Source organism: Mus caroli, chromosome 7, assembly GCF_900094665.2.
Source record: "Mus caroli chromosome 7, CAROLI_EIJ_v1.1, whole genome shotgun sequence".
Lineage (NCBI taxonomy): Eukaryota > Metazoa > Chordata > Mammalia > Rodentia > Muridae > Mus > Mus caroli.
This window is the reverse complement of record NC_034576.1, coordinates 108814056-108833427: the sequence shown is the minus strand read 5'-3', so window position 1 is coordinate 108833427 and position 19372 is coordinate 108814056. Positions and strand designations below refer to the sequence as shown.

General features: G+C 36.9%; 1 protein-coding gene across 1 annotated transcript; it reads left to right on the top strand.

Moving 5' to 3' along the window:
- The first annotated feature begins 9572 nt into the window (after positions 1-9572).
- Positions 9573-10524, top strand: LOC110298968 (olfactory receptor 2AG1-like). The gene has a single exon (XM_021168518.1). The coding sequence runs from the start codon at positions 9574-9576 to the stop codon at positions 10522-10524; it is 951 nt and encodes a 316-aa protein (XP_021024177.1). The 5' UTR covers position 9573.
- The last annotated feature ends 8848 nt before the right edge of the window (positions 10525-19372 follow it).

The window sequence follows — 19372 nt, the reverse complement described above, 5'->3', positions numbered from 1 at the left end:
ATATAACTGAAACACAAGACAGGACTGTAATCAGAAGTACAAATGAGAAGGAGTACACTCATGGATATGAGGAAAGAGCATTCTATTGGTGGGAATATAAAGTATCACAGCTGCTTTAGAAATTAGTGTGAGGATTTCTAAAAATAAAAATCTACAAATAGTTCAATAAAAAATTTGAAAGGAAAATAAATTTAAATTTGAAAAATAGAATAAAGGGGAATATTGTTTTCTTGCTAGCTTAAATATGCAGTACTATGGGGTTGGTATTGCTGTTTGTAGAAACTTACTCTTTCCTGTTTGTTTACACAAGAAGAAAATATTATTATAAATCCTCTAATATGGCAGTAAACAAAGACTGGGGAGAGTTGTAGGTGAGGGAGAGGAAAGCTGGATACTAGCATAGAGATTATGCATGATTACTGAACAGGAGGCTGGACATAGATCACTGTTACATTTAGTGCATTCATTCCATAAGCCAGAAGAAAGAATTTAGGAAGTATTCATCATAATCAATAAACATTTGAGAAGATAAATACTCTAATATGATTTAAATAATATACAAAGAATACAGGTACAGAAACATATCAAGGTATATCATTAAGATATAAATGTGGGTTTGCTTTTTATGTAACAGTTAAAATAAATAAAAATAAGTTTTCCGGGAAAATAGAAGTTAGTATTCTAGAAGTCAGTAGTATGAGTAAAATCTCACACTCATTTAGATGAATTTCCCTCCATTTTTGCTGCTGGCACTCACTTTACTAAGCTGATATGTTCACACTGAGACTTGTTCACCTGCTGGCACACAGTGAGATTCTTGTGTTCTCTGGTGGTGATACAGAGTGCTGGTGAAGAGCTCCTGGCTAGCTGTCAGAACACAATTGGAATTAAATGCAGCTCATATTCTTGTATAACTTCAAACTTGTACCTGTACTTCTTCAACAAAACATCTGTAAACTCTAAAATTTCAGGAATNGAAAGATTTATTTTAAAGTACTGTGAGGATTTAACAAGATAGTAAATATAAATACATGCAGGGAGGCATGTGGAATATATGAATAAATCCTACATCTAGCTGTCATGAGAGAGAAGTGCCCTGTCAATTCTGAATATGTGAGTATGACAGCATATGGGTGTTTGGTAATTCAGCCTGCTATTTCATCTCTGTCCAGAAAAAAATGTTGTTTTATGTATGTGTTCATATGTATTTATGCTAATTAGCAATGGCAAGCTCTCGTGTATGTATAACTAATATCTTCTGTTATGAAAATTTTTATGAGTAGTTATATAAATCATGGTTACAATCAACTGAATAGTCTTGGAATTCATTGAAAAACTTTTTATAAAAATGTTGAACATTTTGCATTTTATTTCACATTAAAGTTGTATTAATGTATTAGTTACCACATTATATCTATCATCTAATTTGCATAGTTTAGATTTTTCTTAATATTTTGTACAACTTCAAGATGCAGGACATACATACTATAATTTTGGTAATGATTTCTATTCCAATTTATCACTTGACATTATAAATATAGGATGGGAGTTTTTAAACAGAAAACTTTCAGGGATATAGCCCCTGAGAGACTACCTATGCCCATTTATATTGTTCTACACACATACATGTACAGGAAACACTAGATGGATCAGAAGATTTAAAAGAGTGTATGAAGTTGAGAGGGAAGAGTGCATAGGGAAGAGTTTGGAGGGAAGGCAATGGGAGATAGAGTTGATCAAAATGCATTATATGAATATATGAAATTCTCGTTAAAAAGTATAAAAGTAGTAAAAATTAGAAACTAGGGGAAACTATATATAGCAAGTTGGTTGTTTTCTTCTAATGATATATTACTGTTAGGAAATAACTTATCAATAACTTTCTGGAAGGAAAAATTATGTTTTTTATAAGTACTGTTTATCTCAATCTGGAACAGACAATGAATGTCCCTTGAAAACCCATGTCCCAGGTTGAAAAGCACAGAATCAAAAGGAACAGTGTCTGTGGTGTATACTTCTTCATGAGTAACTTTTTTCTTATATTTTTGGTTCTAAGCCTTGCCTTTAATGGCTGTACCATCGCTCCAGCCCAAGTAACTTTATTCTTAACAGCTGATCGAAGGTAGAACTTTCCTGGGATCTTCTGACAAGACTGTCATACACTTAAAATGCTTTTTCCCCCCTCTTCCATGAAGTTAGCTGTTATTCTCACTTTACCTTTCATCTTGACTACAAAAGTGCTTTTCTTTATTTGGTCCAGGCCCTCAGTAGCTTCCAGCTGAGGGCAGGTCCATTTTTCCATATTCAGTTCTCTAAAACACTTTCATTTCCCACTGATGGTCACAGTCTAGAGTGCAGCAAGCACATGCTGGAACTGCAGGGCCAGCCTGGAGGTCCTACAGGAACTTGCACTGGATGATTTTTAAATCATTACCAACCTGAAAATGATCAGTCCTGAAAAGGGTGATCATTTTTTAAAAGAAAAAGGAAAAGACTAAAGGAGGTGAGCATGATCACTAAAAATTAGCACAACAAAACCAACCAGTAATGAACATTGAACACGAAAATTCAGATTACTCCATGGCAGATGGAGTACCAGAATTCAATTAGAATTTTGAACATCACATTACAAAAGAACTATTAAAGCATAAAACAAACAAAAAGATTGAGGAAAATGAAAAGTATTATCTAAACCAATGAGTGACAACCTATTTGTTCCTGATAAACTTCAATCACACCTTCTGCCTCCATCCCGAGTTTCTTTAGAGTATGATTATCAACAATTCTCTTCCCTTCAAAGAGAAACCTGACTGAATTCATCAGAACTCCCTGTCTTTGATAGTATGATTCTTTGAATTTCTAAAAATATGGTGTAAAAAATGGAGCAGAGACTGAAGAAATGGCTGACGAGTGACTGTTCCTTCCAACTTGGGATCCATCTCATGGGCAGGCACCAAACCCTGATGACTATTACTGATGTAAAACTGAAGTTGTACTTGAAGACATGAGCCAAGCATGGCTGTCATATGAGAGGCTCTACCCAGCAGCTGATTGAGACAATTGTAGATATTCACATCCTAGAACTGGTTGGAGGTCAGGGACTTCTATGGAAGTATTAGGGGAAGGATTGAAGGAACTGAATGGGGTGCCAACCACACAGGAAGACCAACAGTGTCAACAAACCTGGACCCCTAGGAGCTTCTAGATACTGATCCACCAAGCAAAGAGCATCACAGGCTGGTCCGAGGCCCCGGCACATATGTAGCAGAGGGCTACCTTGTCAGGCTCCAGTTGGAAAGGATAAGCCTAATCTTGTAGAGACTTGATGTCATGTCACAGGATGGGGAGATTTTAGCCTTCTTTAACAAGGGTTCAATCTCCCTCTAGCCCACCAACCACCAAAAGTAGTAGAAAAGAAATGTTATTGGTACATGGGGAAGTGGACCTGGTAAGAAACAGTTCTTTGGGGTGATTCCAATCTTCATTGATTTCAGCACATACCACTAGAAAGCACCAAACACAAACCAGCAGCTGCAGTACAGTCTCCTTGGCAGATATCACACACCAATCAGCAAGGGCAGTTCAATCTAGAAGAAAACTCGAGGCTTGCCAACCAGCCCAAGTTTTCAGAAGCAGCAGGAAGCCTCAGGCTTAAGACTGTTTTAGCTATCTTGGGTTCTTTGTACTAAAATATAAATTTTGAGATTTTTCTTCAGTTTGTTTTTTAATTAATGGCCTTGGACTTTGGGATGAAGTCACATACTTAATGTAGATTTGTTATGGCTGTATGTCATTTTCACAAGATAATGGATTCTTCAACCCATTAGCATGAAAGACCTTTTAGGTTTTCTGTTATCTCTATATTGTTTTCTTCAGTATCTTAAAATTTTTATTGTAGAGGTCTGTAATTCCTTTTGTTAAGTTTATTCCTAAAAAATTAATTTTGTGGCTAATACAGATAGAATTTTTTCCCTGATTCCTTTTTCATCATTGATATATAGGAAAAATACATATTTGTGAGCACTAATTGTCTATCCTGTTACAATTGCTGAAAGCATTCATTAGTTCTTAATTCTTAATTTGGGGTTGTCTTTGGGCCTTCTATGTATAAGATGATAATGTCTATATATGGGGATACTGTAACTTATGCATTATTATTTACATCACTTTTATTTACTTATCCTATTGAACTAAAATTTAAGCACTGTAAGAGTATAATAATAAGAGTGGAGATAATACACATCCTTGTCTTGTTTGGGATCTTGGCGGCAAGGTTCTGAATTTTCTTCCATCTAGCATGATGGCTTTCAGCTTGCCATCTATGGCACTTATTGTTTTCTGCATGCTTCGCTTCCCTAGCCTCCCCATGACGTTTATTACTTGTGGTGTTCTCAAGGTCCTTTTCTGCATTTGTTCAGATGACAATGAAATTTCTGTCTGAGTCTCCTTATATGGTAGATAAAACACTTTTATTGATTTATGCATGTTGAACCATCCCTTAATGCCTCAAAGGAAGTCAAACTGGTACTGACCTGCAAGCATTTCTTGTCAGGCCAGTCATTGTTGCACACTACAGGATTTATAGTTGGGCATGACTGCTTATTATTTTTCTTCTCCAGAAACTTGCACAGCACCTTCTAGCACCATGTAAAGTAGGTAATGGGGAGGAAGCTTCCAGGTCAGTACCAGCTTGTTTTTGCCATGTTCTATGATTCAAACATTGGGTTTCTCCAGCAATATGATCTTATTGTAAAGTTCTGTACTTCAGATCTGGAGGGTAACTGAATTAGTCAGGGTTCTCTAGAGTCACAGAATGTATGGAATGTCTCTTTATATTGAGGGAATTCATTGTGATGACTTAAAGTCTGTAGTCCAACTACACCAACAATTGTCAGCTGCGAATTGGAAGTCCAAAACTCTATTAGTTGCCCAATCCCATGAGGCTAGTTGTTTCAGCTGGTCTTCTGTAGAAGTAGATTCCAACAGATGTGCTGGCAAGTAAATGCAAGCAGGCGAAGAACGAATCCTCCTTCTTTCAATTTCCTTATGTAGGTCTCCAGCANAANGTGTNGCCCAGATTCAAGGTATATTCTACCATGGCTGTATCTGGAACTTGCTTTGTCCCANGNTGACCTTNAATTCAGANCTCTCCTTGCCTCACTCTCCTGGGATTAAAGACATGTACTACCTTGCCTGGACTTAAGCTTTTCATGGTCACTATGCCTCAATATCTCCATGCCACGATCCAGGTCAGAAACTTGTGTCTTTCAGCCTTAATATCTGGATCACAAGTGAGCTCTCCAATTCTGGACTGTAGTTCATTCCAGATATAGTCAAGTTGACAACCAGGAATAGTGATCACAGTAACCAAGGGCACTGGCTATATCCTGTTATAGGAGTGTGTTGTATGTGAATGGAAACTTATTGGTCAACAACTCCAAGATAATTATCCCAATTTGGGGACTCAGATGTTTATTAGTTACCATCTGGTGTCTAGTAGGGCCATTGCTGACTTATTATAGGGTAACTCAAATTTAATTCTATCTATGTAAACTTTTAAAAAGTATATACTTATGATTTTCTGGACTTCATTAGTATCTGTCATAATGATTCACTTTTAATTTCTGATTTTGTTAATTTGTTAATAATATCACTTTTTCTTTTGGTTAGCTTGGCTCATCTTGGCTCATCTTGTTTATCTTTTCAAAAAACCAAATTTTGGGCTGGTGAGATGGCTCAGTGGGTAAGAGCACCCGACTGCTCTTCCGAAGGTCCAGAGTTCAAATCCCAGCAACCACATGGTGGCTCACAACCATCTGTAATGAGATCTGACTCCCTCTTCTGGTGTGTCTGAAGACAGCTACAGTGTACTTACATATAATAATAAATAAATAAATCTTTAAAAAAAAAAACAACGTAAATCTTAGAAAAAAAATTTTTGTTTCATTTATTTTTTAAATTTGTTTTGTTTGTTACATGTAATTATTTTCTACCATTATTTGTATAGTTCTTCCTGACTAATATGTTAAGATTTGGTTTGTTCTCATTTTTCAAATATTTTCAAGGCCTTCAGACATAATATTATAGGTCCCATATTCTTGAAATACATTTCCCAATTTTTACTTTAAGATAGTGCCTTTAGTTGAAGGTAAGATAACTTTCTTTTAGGCAGCAAAAATGTGGATTTTGTTTCTTAATTTATTAAACTAATCTGAGTCTTTTGATTAGTTACTCTAGGTCATTAATATTTAAAGTTATCATATAAAGTTATCATATAAAGATGCATTCCTCTCTCTTTTGCAGTGTTGTATTTTTAGTCCTGTTTTGTGTTTCAGTTATTGTAGCTTTTTTTTTCTTTCTATACTCCAAGGAATGGGATATATTTGACTGCTCATGGAAGAGAGACCCTGGAGGAGCCAGAGGGACAACAGAAGAAGATGGAGAAGAATGTAACTGATACCTCAGGTAGGTGAGATCCAGGTGACCTGCAGAGTGGAATGAGTAAATATTCCAAACAGGGCAAGGTGACAAGATTGCAGAGGACAACATACATTTTTTATTTTAATTTGTCTTCATTCACTGGTGACAGTTCAGCTTTGTAGAAAGTGTATAGGTATGCAGTTTTACTTTCTCATCATTTTAAAATGCATCCATTCCTTGTCCAATTGTCCCATTGATATGTCAGTGTCACCTGATTGTATTTAAAGTATGAAACCTATCTTTTAGCCCTAAAACATTTAAAAGACTAATGAATATTGCCTATTCAAAAACTTCAATACCATTGTATTTTCTCTGTAATACCTGGCCATCTAAGTTCCCTTTCTATAGCATTAATTGATGGCATCAAGACATGGACCCCCAGTCAAGCTGTATTGAGTTACCAGAGTAAGTAAGTGGAAGATCTCACACCTGCAGACTCTACACAGAGGAACTATACAGAAGTGGAAATAATCTAGCAAAAGAGGAGCAGAATAAGGGAAACAATATTCCATAAATGCTGGTGATGTGACCTTATGCTGAAGGCCAGGGCACAAACCATACAACAAATTCCTGAATGTAGCTAAAGTTAGATATTTTAAAATAGGTTGTCAACAGTTCTTTTAGAATCCCATCAAAATCAAGGAAATTTGCGCATTTATGCACTGCTAATCTCATCAATTTGGAGGCTAAGGGAAATAGATCCTGTGTTCATAGGAGAAACAACCCTGGCACTGTAGAGTCCATTAAGTGACAGAAGAACTCAGGGAAAGCAAGTCAGGAACATACCCAAGAGAACTCATTAATTTACTATTCTCCATCTCAATATTTCCAGGGGAGGTCATTTCAACTGGGAAAAAAAGTCCCCCTGAAGCCATGCATAGGACAAAGAAGAAAGGATGTCCTCGAATGTAAAGACAAAGTCCCTTGACAAATCCCAGACTTACTCTTGGCCCCAGAGACATGAAGCTGGTACATGAGGGACTCTGAATATCTCTTCAAATGCCTACTTTCTTCATTCACCATTGCATACAGACAGATAGCAATAGGAAAAAACCTGAATTTAGATGTAAGAATGTTTGAAACCTGGTTTTAAATCAGAAGAACTGCCTCCATGCAACCTGTTGAACAGAAGCAGCTTCCACCAACTCTCATAAGGAAAGCCTTCTTGATCCTTAAGAAGCTACCCTAGACTGTTGCCTAGCTTTCCTTACTTCCTTCTCCAATAAACATCTATAGATTCAAGGATAGAATGGAACAGTCCTGACACCTGGCAGCAATGGACTCCTGATACTTTAGCAACTTAACAGACAAATCAGTTATAAAGTTAACTAAGCCTTACCTTCCTGGGTGCACTGGATCATTCTCAGTGTTCAATCAGCCCAAAGGAATCTACAGGTGGTAAGATAGCTAGGCTTCTCAGGACCAGAGGTAAGAAATTTATCTCTCTTTTAATGAGAACTGACATGTTGATTCCCTAGTACTTTGGGCTCCATCGATCTTCCAAACTCTCAGAGTTTTTTGAATGCTAAAAAGGCAGGATTGTGAAGGATTAAAGTCTTTGTTAGAATCTAGATATGTGTACTTTCTTCCTAATAGGACTGTCAATACTTGTTTCCAGAGTCTATAGACAACACAGTTCCTGATAATAAATATTAGAAAGTTATGAATTCCCTAAAAGGATTTCATGAATTGACACTTATGCCATGTTTTCATAACTTTACCTCTTAAGGTGAAGACAATGGAAGCTAATGAGATGTCAGTATACATATTGACACACACATACGTGTGTGTGTGTGTGTGTGTGTGTGTGTGTGTGTAGATATACATATATAGATATATATGCCATGATGTGGCTACACGAGCTATGAAAGAATAGTTCATTTTCACATATTTCACTCTACACTTGGAGTTGGCTTCACCAACTCCAACACATGATATACAGCATTGACAACTGTCAGTCTCAGACACCTGCTCCTTGTTACCTTCTCTATGAGTTTGGGAAACATGCATCAACAGAGCTTTCCAGAAAAAGCTTGATTTTTTTCCCCATCTGTGCACCCGTTCTATCTACTGGATGGGGTTCATACTCGCAGAGGGTAAAGTAAGCTAAAGGCAATATTGAGCTGAGATTATTGGGCCTAAATACAACAACAACTAGCTGTTCCATAGTTACTTTCACCATTTCACCAACAAGAAGACTCTTGTTTCTGTGAAAGGATCCATGTGTTGTAATTCTGTATAATTCCATGTACTCATTGAATCCTAACATGGTAAAACAAACAAATATGTTTGTATTGATCATAAAGGTTTAAGTCTAANAGCAATACTTTTTCTCATTACTGTAGTCTAGTTTCTGACTCATAATATTCCTCTCAAGACCTGTCAAGAAGGTGGGGCTGACCAACAGAGATAACTAAGGTAAGCAGATTTGTCTTCTTTTAATAGATTCACTATAATCATGTTGGATTATGAAATGTAGAAGACATGAGCAGTTGATGCAAGCTTGAAATCCCAGCACTCAGAAGATCCAGACAAGAGCACTATTAAATGATGTGACTCTTGGATACACAGAAATATCCCATTTAAGAACATACCAAAAAAAAAAAAAAAGGAATGTGGGAAAACTTGTGAAAATAATTTATAGAAAGCACATCTCTGAACCACCTTGGAAATACATACTTAAACACACTTTCAAAATACTAATTAGAGTATTTAAACCATTAGCCGAATATAATATTAAAGGACATGAATATCAGAATATTTCTTTAAACTTAACACAAAAGATAATTTAACCTTTCTGGAAAATACATTTCTGCAAGTTTAATGATCTGATCAGTATTTTATAAAGGGATATCATGGTGTTTAGGTATTACTATATACCTCTTCTATGCATAGACAAAACTTTTATCAAGATGGAATTAAAAACTAGAAATTTGGAAACCAAGGAGCTTAGCTATTTAGTAGGAAGAAAATATTATCTTTTGATGGCTATATTGCATACCCTCAGAGGCCTCCAGTTTTACAAAACTAGGTCCATAGTAGCAAAACTAAACTGAATCAACTGTTTCTAGGCAACTAAAGGGAACACACCTAATGGAGCCCTGGAACTCCACCTTAGGAAGTGGCTTCATCTTGGTGGGGATTCTGGATGGTAGTGGCTCTCCTGAGCTGCTCTGTGCTACAATTGCTGCCCTGTACATGTTGGCACTGATCAGCAATGGAATGCTGATTCTGGTCATCACAATGGATATTTACCTCCATGTTCCCATGTACCTCTTGCTTGAGCAGCTATCTCTCATGGACCTTCTTCTCACCTCAGTTATCAGTCCCAAAGCTGTCATGGACTTTCTGCTCAAAGACAACACCATCACCTTTGGTGGTTGTGCCCTTCAGATGTTCTTGGAACTGGCACTGGGTAGTGCAGAGGACCTCCTTCTGGCTTTCATGGCTTATGACAGGTATGTGGCCATTTGTCATCCATTGAACTACATGATCTTCATGAGGCCAAGCATCTGCTGGCTTATGGTGGCCATCTCCTGGATTCCAGCGTCTCTGAGTGCCCTGGGATATACCATCTACACTATGCAGTATCCCTTCTGCAAATCCCGGCAGATTAGACACCTTTTCTGTGAGATCCCTCCATTGCTGAAGCTGGCCTGTGCAGACACCTCCAGATATCAACTCATGGTTTATTTGATGGGTGTGACCTTGCTCATCCCTCCTCTTGCTGCCATACTGGCCTCCTACTCACTAATTCTGTTCACTGTGCTCAAAATGCCCTCAAACGAGGGCAGAAAGAAAGCCCTTGTTACCTGCTCTTCCCACCTGACTGTGGTTGGGATGTACTATGGGCCTCTCACAGTCATGTACATCCTGCCTAGTTCCTACCACAGTTCCAAACAAGAAAATATCCTCTCTTTTTTGTACACAATTGTAACGCCAGCTCTGAATCCTCTAATCTACAGTTTAAGAAATAAAGAGGTCAGCGGGGCTTTGAAGAGAGTCCTAGGAAAACGGTTGTTGTCAACACACCCTAACTTCTAGGTATTATTAATAGCTGTCTTTTATACACATATCCTTTCAAAGTCAGAAACTTTTTATTTGAAATATTTATCACAAAACCAAGAGAATAAAAATGTATCTTTTGATAGTGAACTCTGGAACCAAAAGTACATTTGTAAAAGCTGTTTGCATGTTGTCTTCCTGAGGTATTTCATAGAATAAGATTCATTCAGGTATAAAATCACTCTTCTTTATTGTTAAAATCCATTTCTATTTTCCAATTAATTTACATTGTCATGAGGATCGAAGATATTACCACCCAATATAACCCATAGTCTTTAAATCATATTAGGTGCACAACCAGAGAAAATGGTTTCTAATAGGAAGCTAACATATAAACGTGAGAAGATTCATAAGAATTATACAGTCGTTTTTATTAAAAATACTTGTTTAATTAAATTATTTAAACTTAAAAATAACTTTGATGTTTACTATGGTACTGCATGTGTTAAAACAAATTTGCTGAAATATTTTATATACAGTGACAGCTTTGCCCAGTGTTCAGCTGCCATAGGTTTGCATCATGCTTTACCCAGTGTTTAGCTGCCATAGGTTTGCATCATGCTTACCCATCTCTCTCTGTAAGCATCAAGCTTGCTAGATGGTCTGATGGATGCCAGGGCTTAGATTGTATGTGTGTTTATACTGTTTTACTATTTGTGCTGATGGTCAGTATACCAAGCATTTATAGATTTATCTTGTAAATAATAAAACGTTAACAGGAAAATAAAACCATGATTTTCCATTTTTCCATGAACACATCTCAGCCCTTATTAGTGGTCATTATATCTGGTGCATGTACATGACTGGAACATCATTTGGTGTTTATATGTGTCAAAATGTCATACAGTACTCCATGCTTATGAATATTCTTTTTGTTTTGTACCAATTAGAGATACAGTTTAGAAAATAGGACAAACAACCATACAGCTCTTTTCTTGCTCACTTTAGTTTGTTGTACTAAAGGGCTGAGTATTGCTGTTTGTGGAAATTGATTCTTTTAACTGAACTTTTTACCTCCAAATAAAATATCATCATAATTGCCCTACTTATAACATTAAAACATGTTATTTTTAAGCTGATCTCATAGAAAATGACAATAGTTTTAACCAGATTGTGAGGGGAGGTGGTAGTATAGAGAGCAGGGAATTATTGATCAGTTGGTGCAGACTCAAGGTTGGAGAGTGGAAAGAAGTTATGGAGTGCCACTACACAGCAGGTTGATGATTGAAAACTATGTAAGTGAATTTCAAAAAGTGTTTACCATAAGTGATAAATACTGGAGGTGAAAACACAGCAATGTTTAAATATTATGTAATAAATATGCATCTGAAAATATAACATGGCATATCACTATAGATGAAACTTTTATGTTTTGAAATGTTTTATGAATTATTTGAAAATTTAGTATATCTTAATAATATTCAGCTTCAGACCCACCCAACTCTGTGTCCTCTTTTTTTAAACCCATGGTACCCAATATGTGCTGCCCATATGCTTTTGGGTTTATAGTCAAACCCTGGAGTGTGGTCAACTTACTAGGGGCCATTCACTTGAAGAAAACTCACTCTTCATTTCTCAGAAGCTTTAAATTGACAATAGCTTCTCAGGTAGAAGTTGGAATTCATGCCCCCTTGCCTCTTCGGTGTTGGAATTTTGTCTGACTTGAGCTTGCACAGGTCTTGTGCCTTTTGGCACAACTGTGGTGAGTCCATATTTACAAGTTCCCTATTGTGTCCAGGAAAGACATCTTTGTAGTCATCCACCACCTCTGACTCTTATAGTCCCACCTTTCACAATGATCCTTGAGTATTGGGAGGAAAGGGTATAATCCAGATGTCCCACTTAAAGCTGAGCATTCTATAGTCTTTTACTTTCTGCACCTTGGCTAGTTATGTGTCTCTGTGTTAATTATCATCAAATACAAGAAGAACTTCACTGACAAGGGCTCAAAGATGCAATAATTTATAGGTATAGTAGTAACTCATTAGGAATCAGCTTAATACCATGGTCCCATGACCATTTAGCAGAATAACAGCAGTGTCAAGGACTAAATGTTACCAAGGATGTGTAAAGCTTAAACAATGGAAACTTCCTTTTTGTATAACTTTGAACATGATATCTGGGCTTTTTAACCAAATAATATAAGCTATTAATTATAATAAGCTAAGCTACATTCACAGTAATAAAAGACCTATTTTGTAGAAATGTTATAATAACTAATTAAGATGGCACACATAAATGTGAGATAATGAGACATCTGGAATAAATTATTACATTATAAATTTTAACTGATGCATGATTAAATTCCTCTGAAAGTTGTATTTGTAATAAATTATATAATGTTAACATTTTGTTGCATAACTATTTAACACTAATAAACATTTAATATCATATGTGTATCTTTACCTATGTCTGTAATAATTAGGGAAGTTTAAATCTCTTACTAGTTGATTGATTATTCCCTCAGGTGAATTCTTAATGAACAGAGGTATATAAATCAAAACTAACATCAACTAAAATACTCTTGATATTTTTAAGAGACAGGTTATTTTCCTAAACACAGTAAACATGATGAATTAAACTTGATGTTATAAGTTTTATTCATTTGTGAGTTATCATATGTAAATATAGTATTTTATTTGCATAATTCATATTTTCTTATTTTTTAGAAATTCAAGATTGAGAACACAAGCCGGGCCATGGTGGTGGCACATGCCCTTAATCCTAGCACTTGGGAGGCAGAGGCAGGTAGATTTCTGAATTCCAGGCCAGCCTGGTCCACAAAGTGAGTTCCAGGATAGCCAGGGCTATACAGAGAAACCCTGTCTCGAAAAAACAAAATAATACAAAACAAAACAAAACAAAACAAAACAAAAAAGAGATTGAGAACACAGAGAGTGATATTGTTGTACTTGTGGTAATAACTCTTTATGAATTTGTCACTTGGCCTTTTCTTATATCTAATAGGAATTAAGAAATATTTCTTTTATTTTTGAAATCAGAATATAATTAGCCTACCCTTTCTCTCTTTTCTCTAAACTGTCCCATGTGCTTTTTTAAAAATTCATGTCCTCTTTTTATGTTAACTCTGGTTACACACACACATACATGCACATACACACATGTACACACACACACACACACACACACACACATATATATATATATATATATATATATATATATATATATATATACACACACACATACACACCTGTATATATGTTTCTAAATCCAAGCCACTCAGTAGCTCAGCAAGCATTTGTATAGTGGATTGATTTGAAATTAAAGAAGTAGAAATTAATCACTCCATCATTAGAAGAAATATTTTGAAAATAAAATTACCCTGCCCTAACTTCCAAGTACAAATTCCCTAAAATCGACTTCAGATATGTTTCAATGTCTGATTGAAGTAGATTTCTCATCATCCTTTAATCTGGTATCCATTCCTCTTATCCCTCAAGTTCTCTTAGCAGTCTGTGGAGACCTACAACTGTATATCAGTAGACAGAATGTGAGTGCATGATTTGAGCTGCTTCTAAGACAGAAAATGCAGTGTTGAAACACCAGATCCCCACTGGTTGGATGGTGAAACAGATATTGAAGTCCCCAAAGGTCAGACTTCTGTCAGTACTGGTCACATTCCTGCAAACTCTATCTCTCACCTGGGATTTACATATGTAAATAAAATAGCTTACCTTTCTAACTAATAAATGGGAATTAATTGTTTTGATTGATGGAGATGAGTTCAGTAATGATGACACTAAAGTCAAGACAGCCTCCCAGGTTGAATAAGATTGTTTTATTGGTACAAGCTCAGTTATGAACAGTTATAATTGCTTCACTGCTGTCACTGCCAAGTTGATCCATGACTAGGACAATATGATCCCCAAGGCTTTAAATATTTATTATCTGATCCTTAACAGAAAATGTTTGCTCATTGCTCTACCAGAGCAAGTATGATGTACTGAGATACAGCAAACTGTTATTTGAAGATTATTCAATGAATGTTTATATTGCATTAGTTGAAAGTCTAAGGAGGATTTAAATGTGAACAGATAAGTATACATGTCAAAATTATACTGTTATCCACAAACCATACTTTTATTGTGTTAGGAAAGATAGAGGATTAGTTTTAAAGAGTAATTCCTATGGTTACTAGCACCAACTTTCACTGTAGTAAGAACTCATTTTTAATAAGCAATTTAGGGATCATTGCATTCATGTTATAGGATAAAGGATAAAGTTAAATGCCCTACATGGGTTTGAGACTCACCCAGAATCTATCTTACTTAATGTTCATTTTATTGCTATTCCTACAATGTCTCTGGATCCTTTTTATATAAGGCCATATTTTCAATACCAAATTTAAAGTACTTTTCAGTAATGACATTTCTGATTTATATTTCACTTGCTTTCTCACTATTTACATAATTTTAGGGGTAATATCTACCATTTGGGCTAGGTTGATATAGCTCAATAACATGGCTCTTGCCTTAAATGAACAAGGCACAAGGTTTGACCCTTACCATTGGAAACTGTCTTAGGGTTTTACTGCTAGGTACAGTCACCATAACCAAGGCAAGTTGCGTACAGGACATTTAATTGGGGCTGGCTTACAGGTTCAAAGATACAATCCAAAGTATAATACAAAGAGATACATCAAAGTGAGAACATGGCAGCATCCAGGCAGGCCTGATGTAGGTAGAGCAGAGAGTTCTACATCTTATTCTAAAGGCAAACAGGTGAAAACTGGCTTCTAGGCAGCTTGGACAAGGGTATTAAAACCCATACCCACAGTGACACACCTATTCCAAAAAAGGCCACACCTCCTGATAGTGCCACTTCCTGGGCCAAGCGTATATAAACCATCACACAAACAAAGTCATTATTTCACATTTTAACCTCTTAAATGTGTTCTCTTTTAGATTTCAGAAACTGTTATATTAGGACTGAAGTCCATTGTAGCCTCTCCCCAGCTTTGAGCAAGCTGGCTCAGACCTTGCTGCCAGTGAGAACAAGACCACCTGGGGTGGAGCCTTCCCACCTAGATGGTTCAATTGTTCTGTCACCTACTGCTGCTCTTCTCTAAGACACCACTACTGCTACCACTGAGAGGCTGAACCTGTCTTCCCGAGATATTCCTGAGATAGCTGACAACCTGTGGAATTGGCGACCTAATGCTAACAGCTCTGACAGAATAGTGCTAACAACAAAGCATCAAGAAGCTTGGCTTAGAGGGAGATGGGCTTTCCCCCTTTATAAGCACAGACTGCTAGTAAACATTGGACATGATCAGAAAATTTGTCTTGGTCTCTTTACTTCTCTCGCCATTCCCTCCTTTACAGCTCTGGCCTCCCACTCAGGAACCCAGTTCATGTGGCCACAGGTGGCTACAGTTCATGTTTGAAATACAACCCCACAAACCAAAATGGCATTCTATCTTTGTCATGGGAAACAGAATCCAGAAATGCCTGTGATACATAAATACATTCCAAACAAATGTGATGAAATATTGGGGGAGTAAGGGAAGCACTTCTACTTGCCAACACATGCTCTCACATCTGTGATATTTGTTTCTTGATATGGTTTATGATTTGCTTTCTGTCACATGGTGATATGTAACTATAATTTCCTTTTCAGATTCTGTGGATTTTAAAACACCAAGTGTAAACTTATATACTTATCCTCACTTCCTCCTTCTTTCCTTTGCTTTTACTTATTTTTTGTTATCTTTAAAATATTAAAAGCTTTATTTTTAAGTTTTCAGAATTTTCATTTATTGTTTAACTTCTGTTTACTGTTTAGTTTCAGGGTATTTATTCTTGCCAGGCGTGGTGTCTCACGCTTTTAATCCCAGCACTCGGGAGGCAGAGGCAGGCAGATTTCTGAGTTTGAGGCCAGCCTGGTCTACAAAGTGAGCTCCAGGACAGCCAAAGCTATACAGAGAAACCCTGTCTCGAAAAACCATAATAATAATAATAATAATAATAATAATAATAATAATAATAATAACAATAATTGAGATTATTATTTGATCACATTTCTTTCTTCCACTTCTTTTCCTTCAAACCCTCCTTCCCCCACTCTGCTTCAAATTCATCCCTTTTTCACCAAATCTTATTACATGCATATATCTCAGGCTATATACATATATATTGCTAGTATATAAATTTATATTGCTAAATAGAACCCATCCAGTTTATGTTACTCCCTAAAGGCATGCATACATATAGGTTCAGCTTAAAAAAAAAACTTTAATGCATACATAAGCAAGAGAGCTTTAGAGTTTAAAAACAAACAAAAAGCATTCCAAGACAAAACTTTGAAACCAATACCTAACACAGCTCCTATAGTATGGTCAAGAATTTGAGACTAGATAGGACATGGACATGGGGGAAAACTTAATACAACTGTTCTGTTAAAGAATGTTGCAATAAAATAACTACTAATGACATTCTACTACACTCATAGATCCATGTCTTGCTCAGACATCATCTGGGAGATTTTCTTCTGCAGCAGATGGGATCAAATAGACCCACAATTAGACAAAGTGTAGAGAATGTGAGACCTTGGAACATGAAAAGGGATGTCTACATCAAATCATTCTCACTCAGTGCTCAGGAAACTCTGTAGAAGAGGAGGTAAAAAGATTATAAGAGCAAATAATGTTGGAAGACACTAGGAAAAAGAGGCCTTCAGATGCAACAGGAAAGACACACATAGGAGCACCCAGACTGTGTCAACATGCACTGGGCATGCACAGGTGTAAGCCACATGGAGTTCCAGCACTGAGATGGACAATACGCATAAACCCCATGTCTACCCAGAAGCTAACTCCAATTGATAACCTATTGCAGGTCAAAAAAATTAGTCTTTTTTCCAATAGCGTCTTACAGGATGTCTTAATCGGAGTTTGTATTCCTGCACAACACATCATGACCAAGAAGCAAATTCTGGAGGAAAGGGTTTTTTCAGCTTATACTTCCACATTGCTGTTTATCACCAAAGGAAGTCAGGACAGGAACTCAAACAGGGCAGGAACTTGGAGGCAGGAGCTGATGCAGAAGCCATACTGCTTACTAGATTGCTTCTCCTGGCTAGCTCAGCTTTCTTCCTTATAGAACCGAAGACTACTGGCTCAGGGATGGTACCACCCTCAATAAGTCCTCCTAGCCTTCATCACTAATTGAGATGTATTACAGCTGAATCCTCAAGATTGGTTCTTACTCTGTGATAACTCAGTTGGATGAAGTTGACAAACAAAACCAGCCAGTACACAAAGTATACAAACCACACATGATGGTAGGCTTCATGCTCAGTAGTTGATGGCCAACACAAAACAGACTCAGCTGTATTTTTGGAGGTTTGTTTGTCTCATAATTCTTTTATTATTATTATTATTATTATTATTATTATTATTATTATTATTAATTATTTCTTATTCTGGTTCCTCTCTTTTCTTTCCACTTTATTTCACTTTTTCTATTTATTTATTTTTTAATAAAATAATCTACCAAACAAGAATTAAAATTCCCCCATCTCTTCCAAGATGCCTAGCTTTATTTCTTATTAGTTTTGATATTTTTAATTGAAAATTAATAGTATATTGAAGAGAGGTGAGATCTTTAAGAAGAGATACAGTGGAAAAGAAATTAAAATGAAATGCAGCCCAGTCAGACCACTAGAATATTTACCTGGCTAAAAAGATGGACAGTTCAGATTCTGTATCCTCCATTACTAGAAATCCTCACTAAAGTGATCACCTTCATAGATTCCAGGTAGGTTCCTCTGAACTAGGCTTCCACATCAACACACACACACACACACACACACACACACACATTCTAGTTATCTTTTCTCACACTCCTTCCCTCTGTTCTTTCCCCTGACTATCTGATATCTCCTGTTCCCTTCCCCAACCACTGATCAGTCCACTTGCAAAATCTATCCTATTTCCCCTCCCCAGTGAGATCCATGCATCCCCACAGTGGGTCTGTGGATTATAGCTTGAGTATCATTTACATAACAGTTAATATCCACTTCTGATGGCTACTCACAGTTGTCAGCTTAACTACATCTGGAATGAACTACAATTCAGAAATGAAGGGCACACCTGTGATCCAGATCTTGAGGCTGGAAGACACAGGCTTCTGACCCAGATCTTTGTTGCGGCCCGCCCACAGTCCGCAATGCAAACGGTTCTACTGAGAATGGCAGTTCGAGCTGAAAAGAGAGGAAGCTAGACGGGGCGGGAGAAAGAATGGGGCCAAGACGATTCCATGTTCAAGGCCCCCCTTTACTAATTCCAACATTCAGTTATAAAGGAAGGGGGAGGGATCCCAATTTCCCGCCAAGTAACTCGAGGTCCAGTAGCAGGACGAACACGTGTGTGCCTCCAAGCAGCAAAGCTGACAGGGTCTAACAGTGGGCGTGGCAGAACGAATGAGCAGGAAACTCCGCCCTTGAGCAAGCAGGTTCAAGCAGGTGGGGGAAGAGAGACCACATCTCCTCCCATTAGTTATCAAAAAAATAAAAAAAAGAAAAAGAAAAGGCTGGCCTGAGGCAGAAAATTATCTATGCTAAATAGTTCTGCCTAAGTTCTTAGGGCTAAAGAAAAAACCTGTTTCCATGGGATTCCCTATCTTTTCTAATGGTAAACTGTATCTGGCTAAGACTGTCCTTATTATCCTAGGAAACCACTAACAGAATAGTGCTGAGCTGTAGGCTCTGACTTTATAATGCTAATTAGTGCTGAATAGGTAACATCCTGGTTGCATTTTAAGTAGGGCGTTGGAACCCTGGCTAAATTTGACTGAACAAATTT

Excerpts from the sequence above, each read along its gene's own strand:
- LOC110298968 (XM_021168518.1), top strand. The coding sequence starts at position 9,574 with ATGGAGCCCTGGAACTCCACCTTAGGAAGTGGCTTCATCTTGGTGGGG.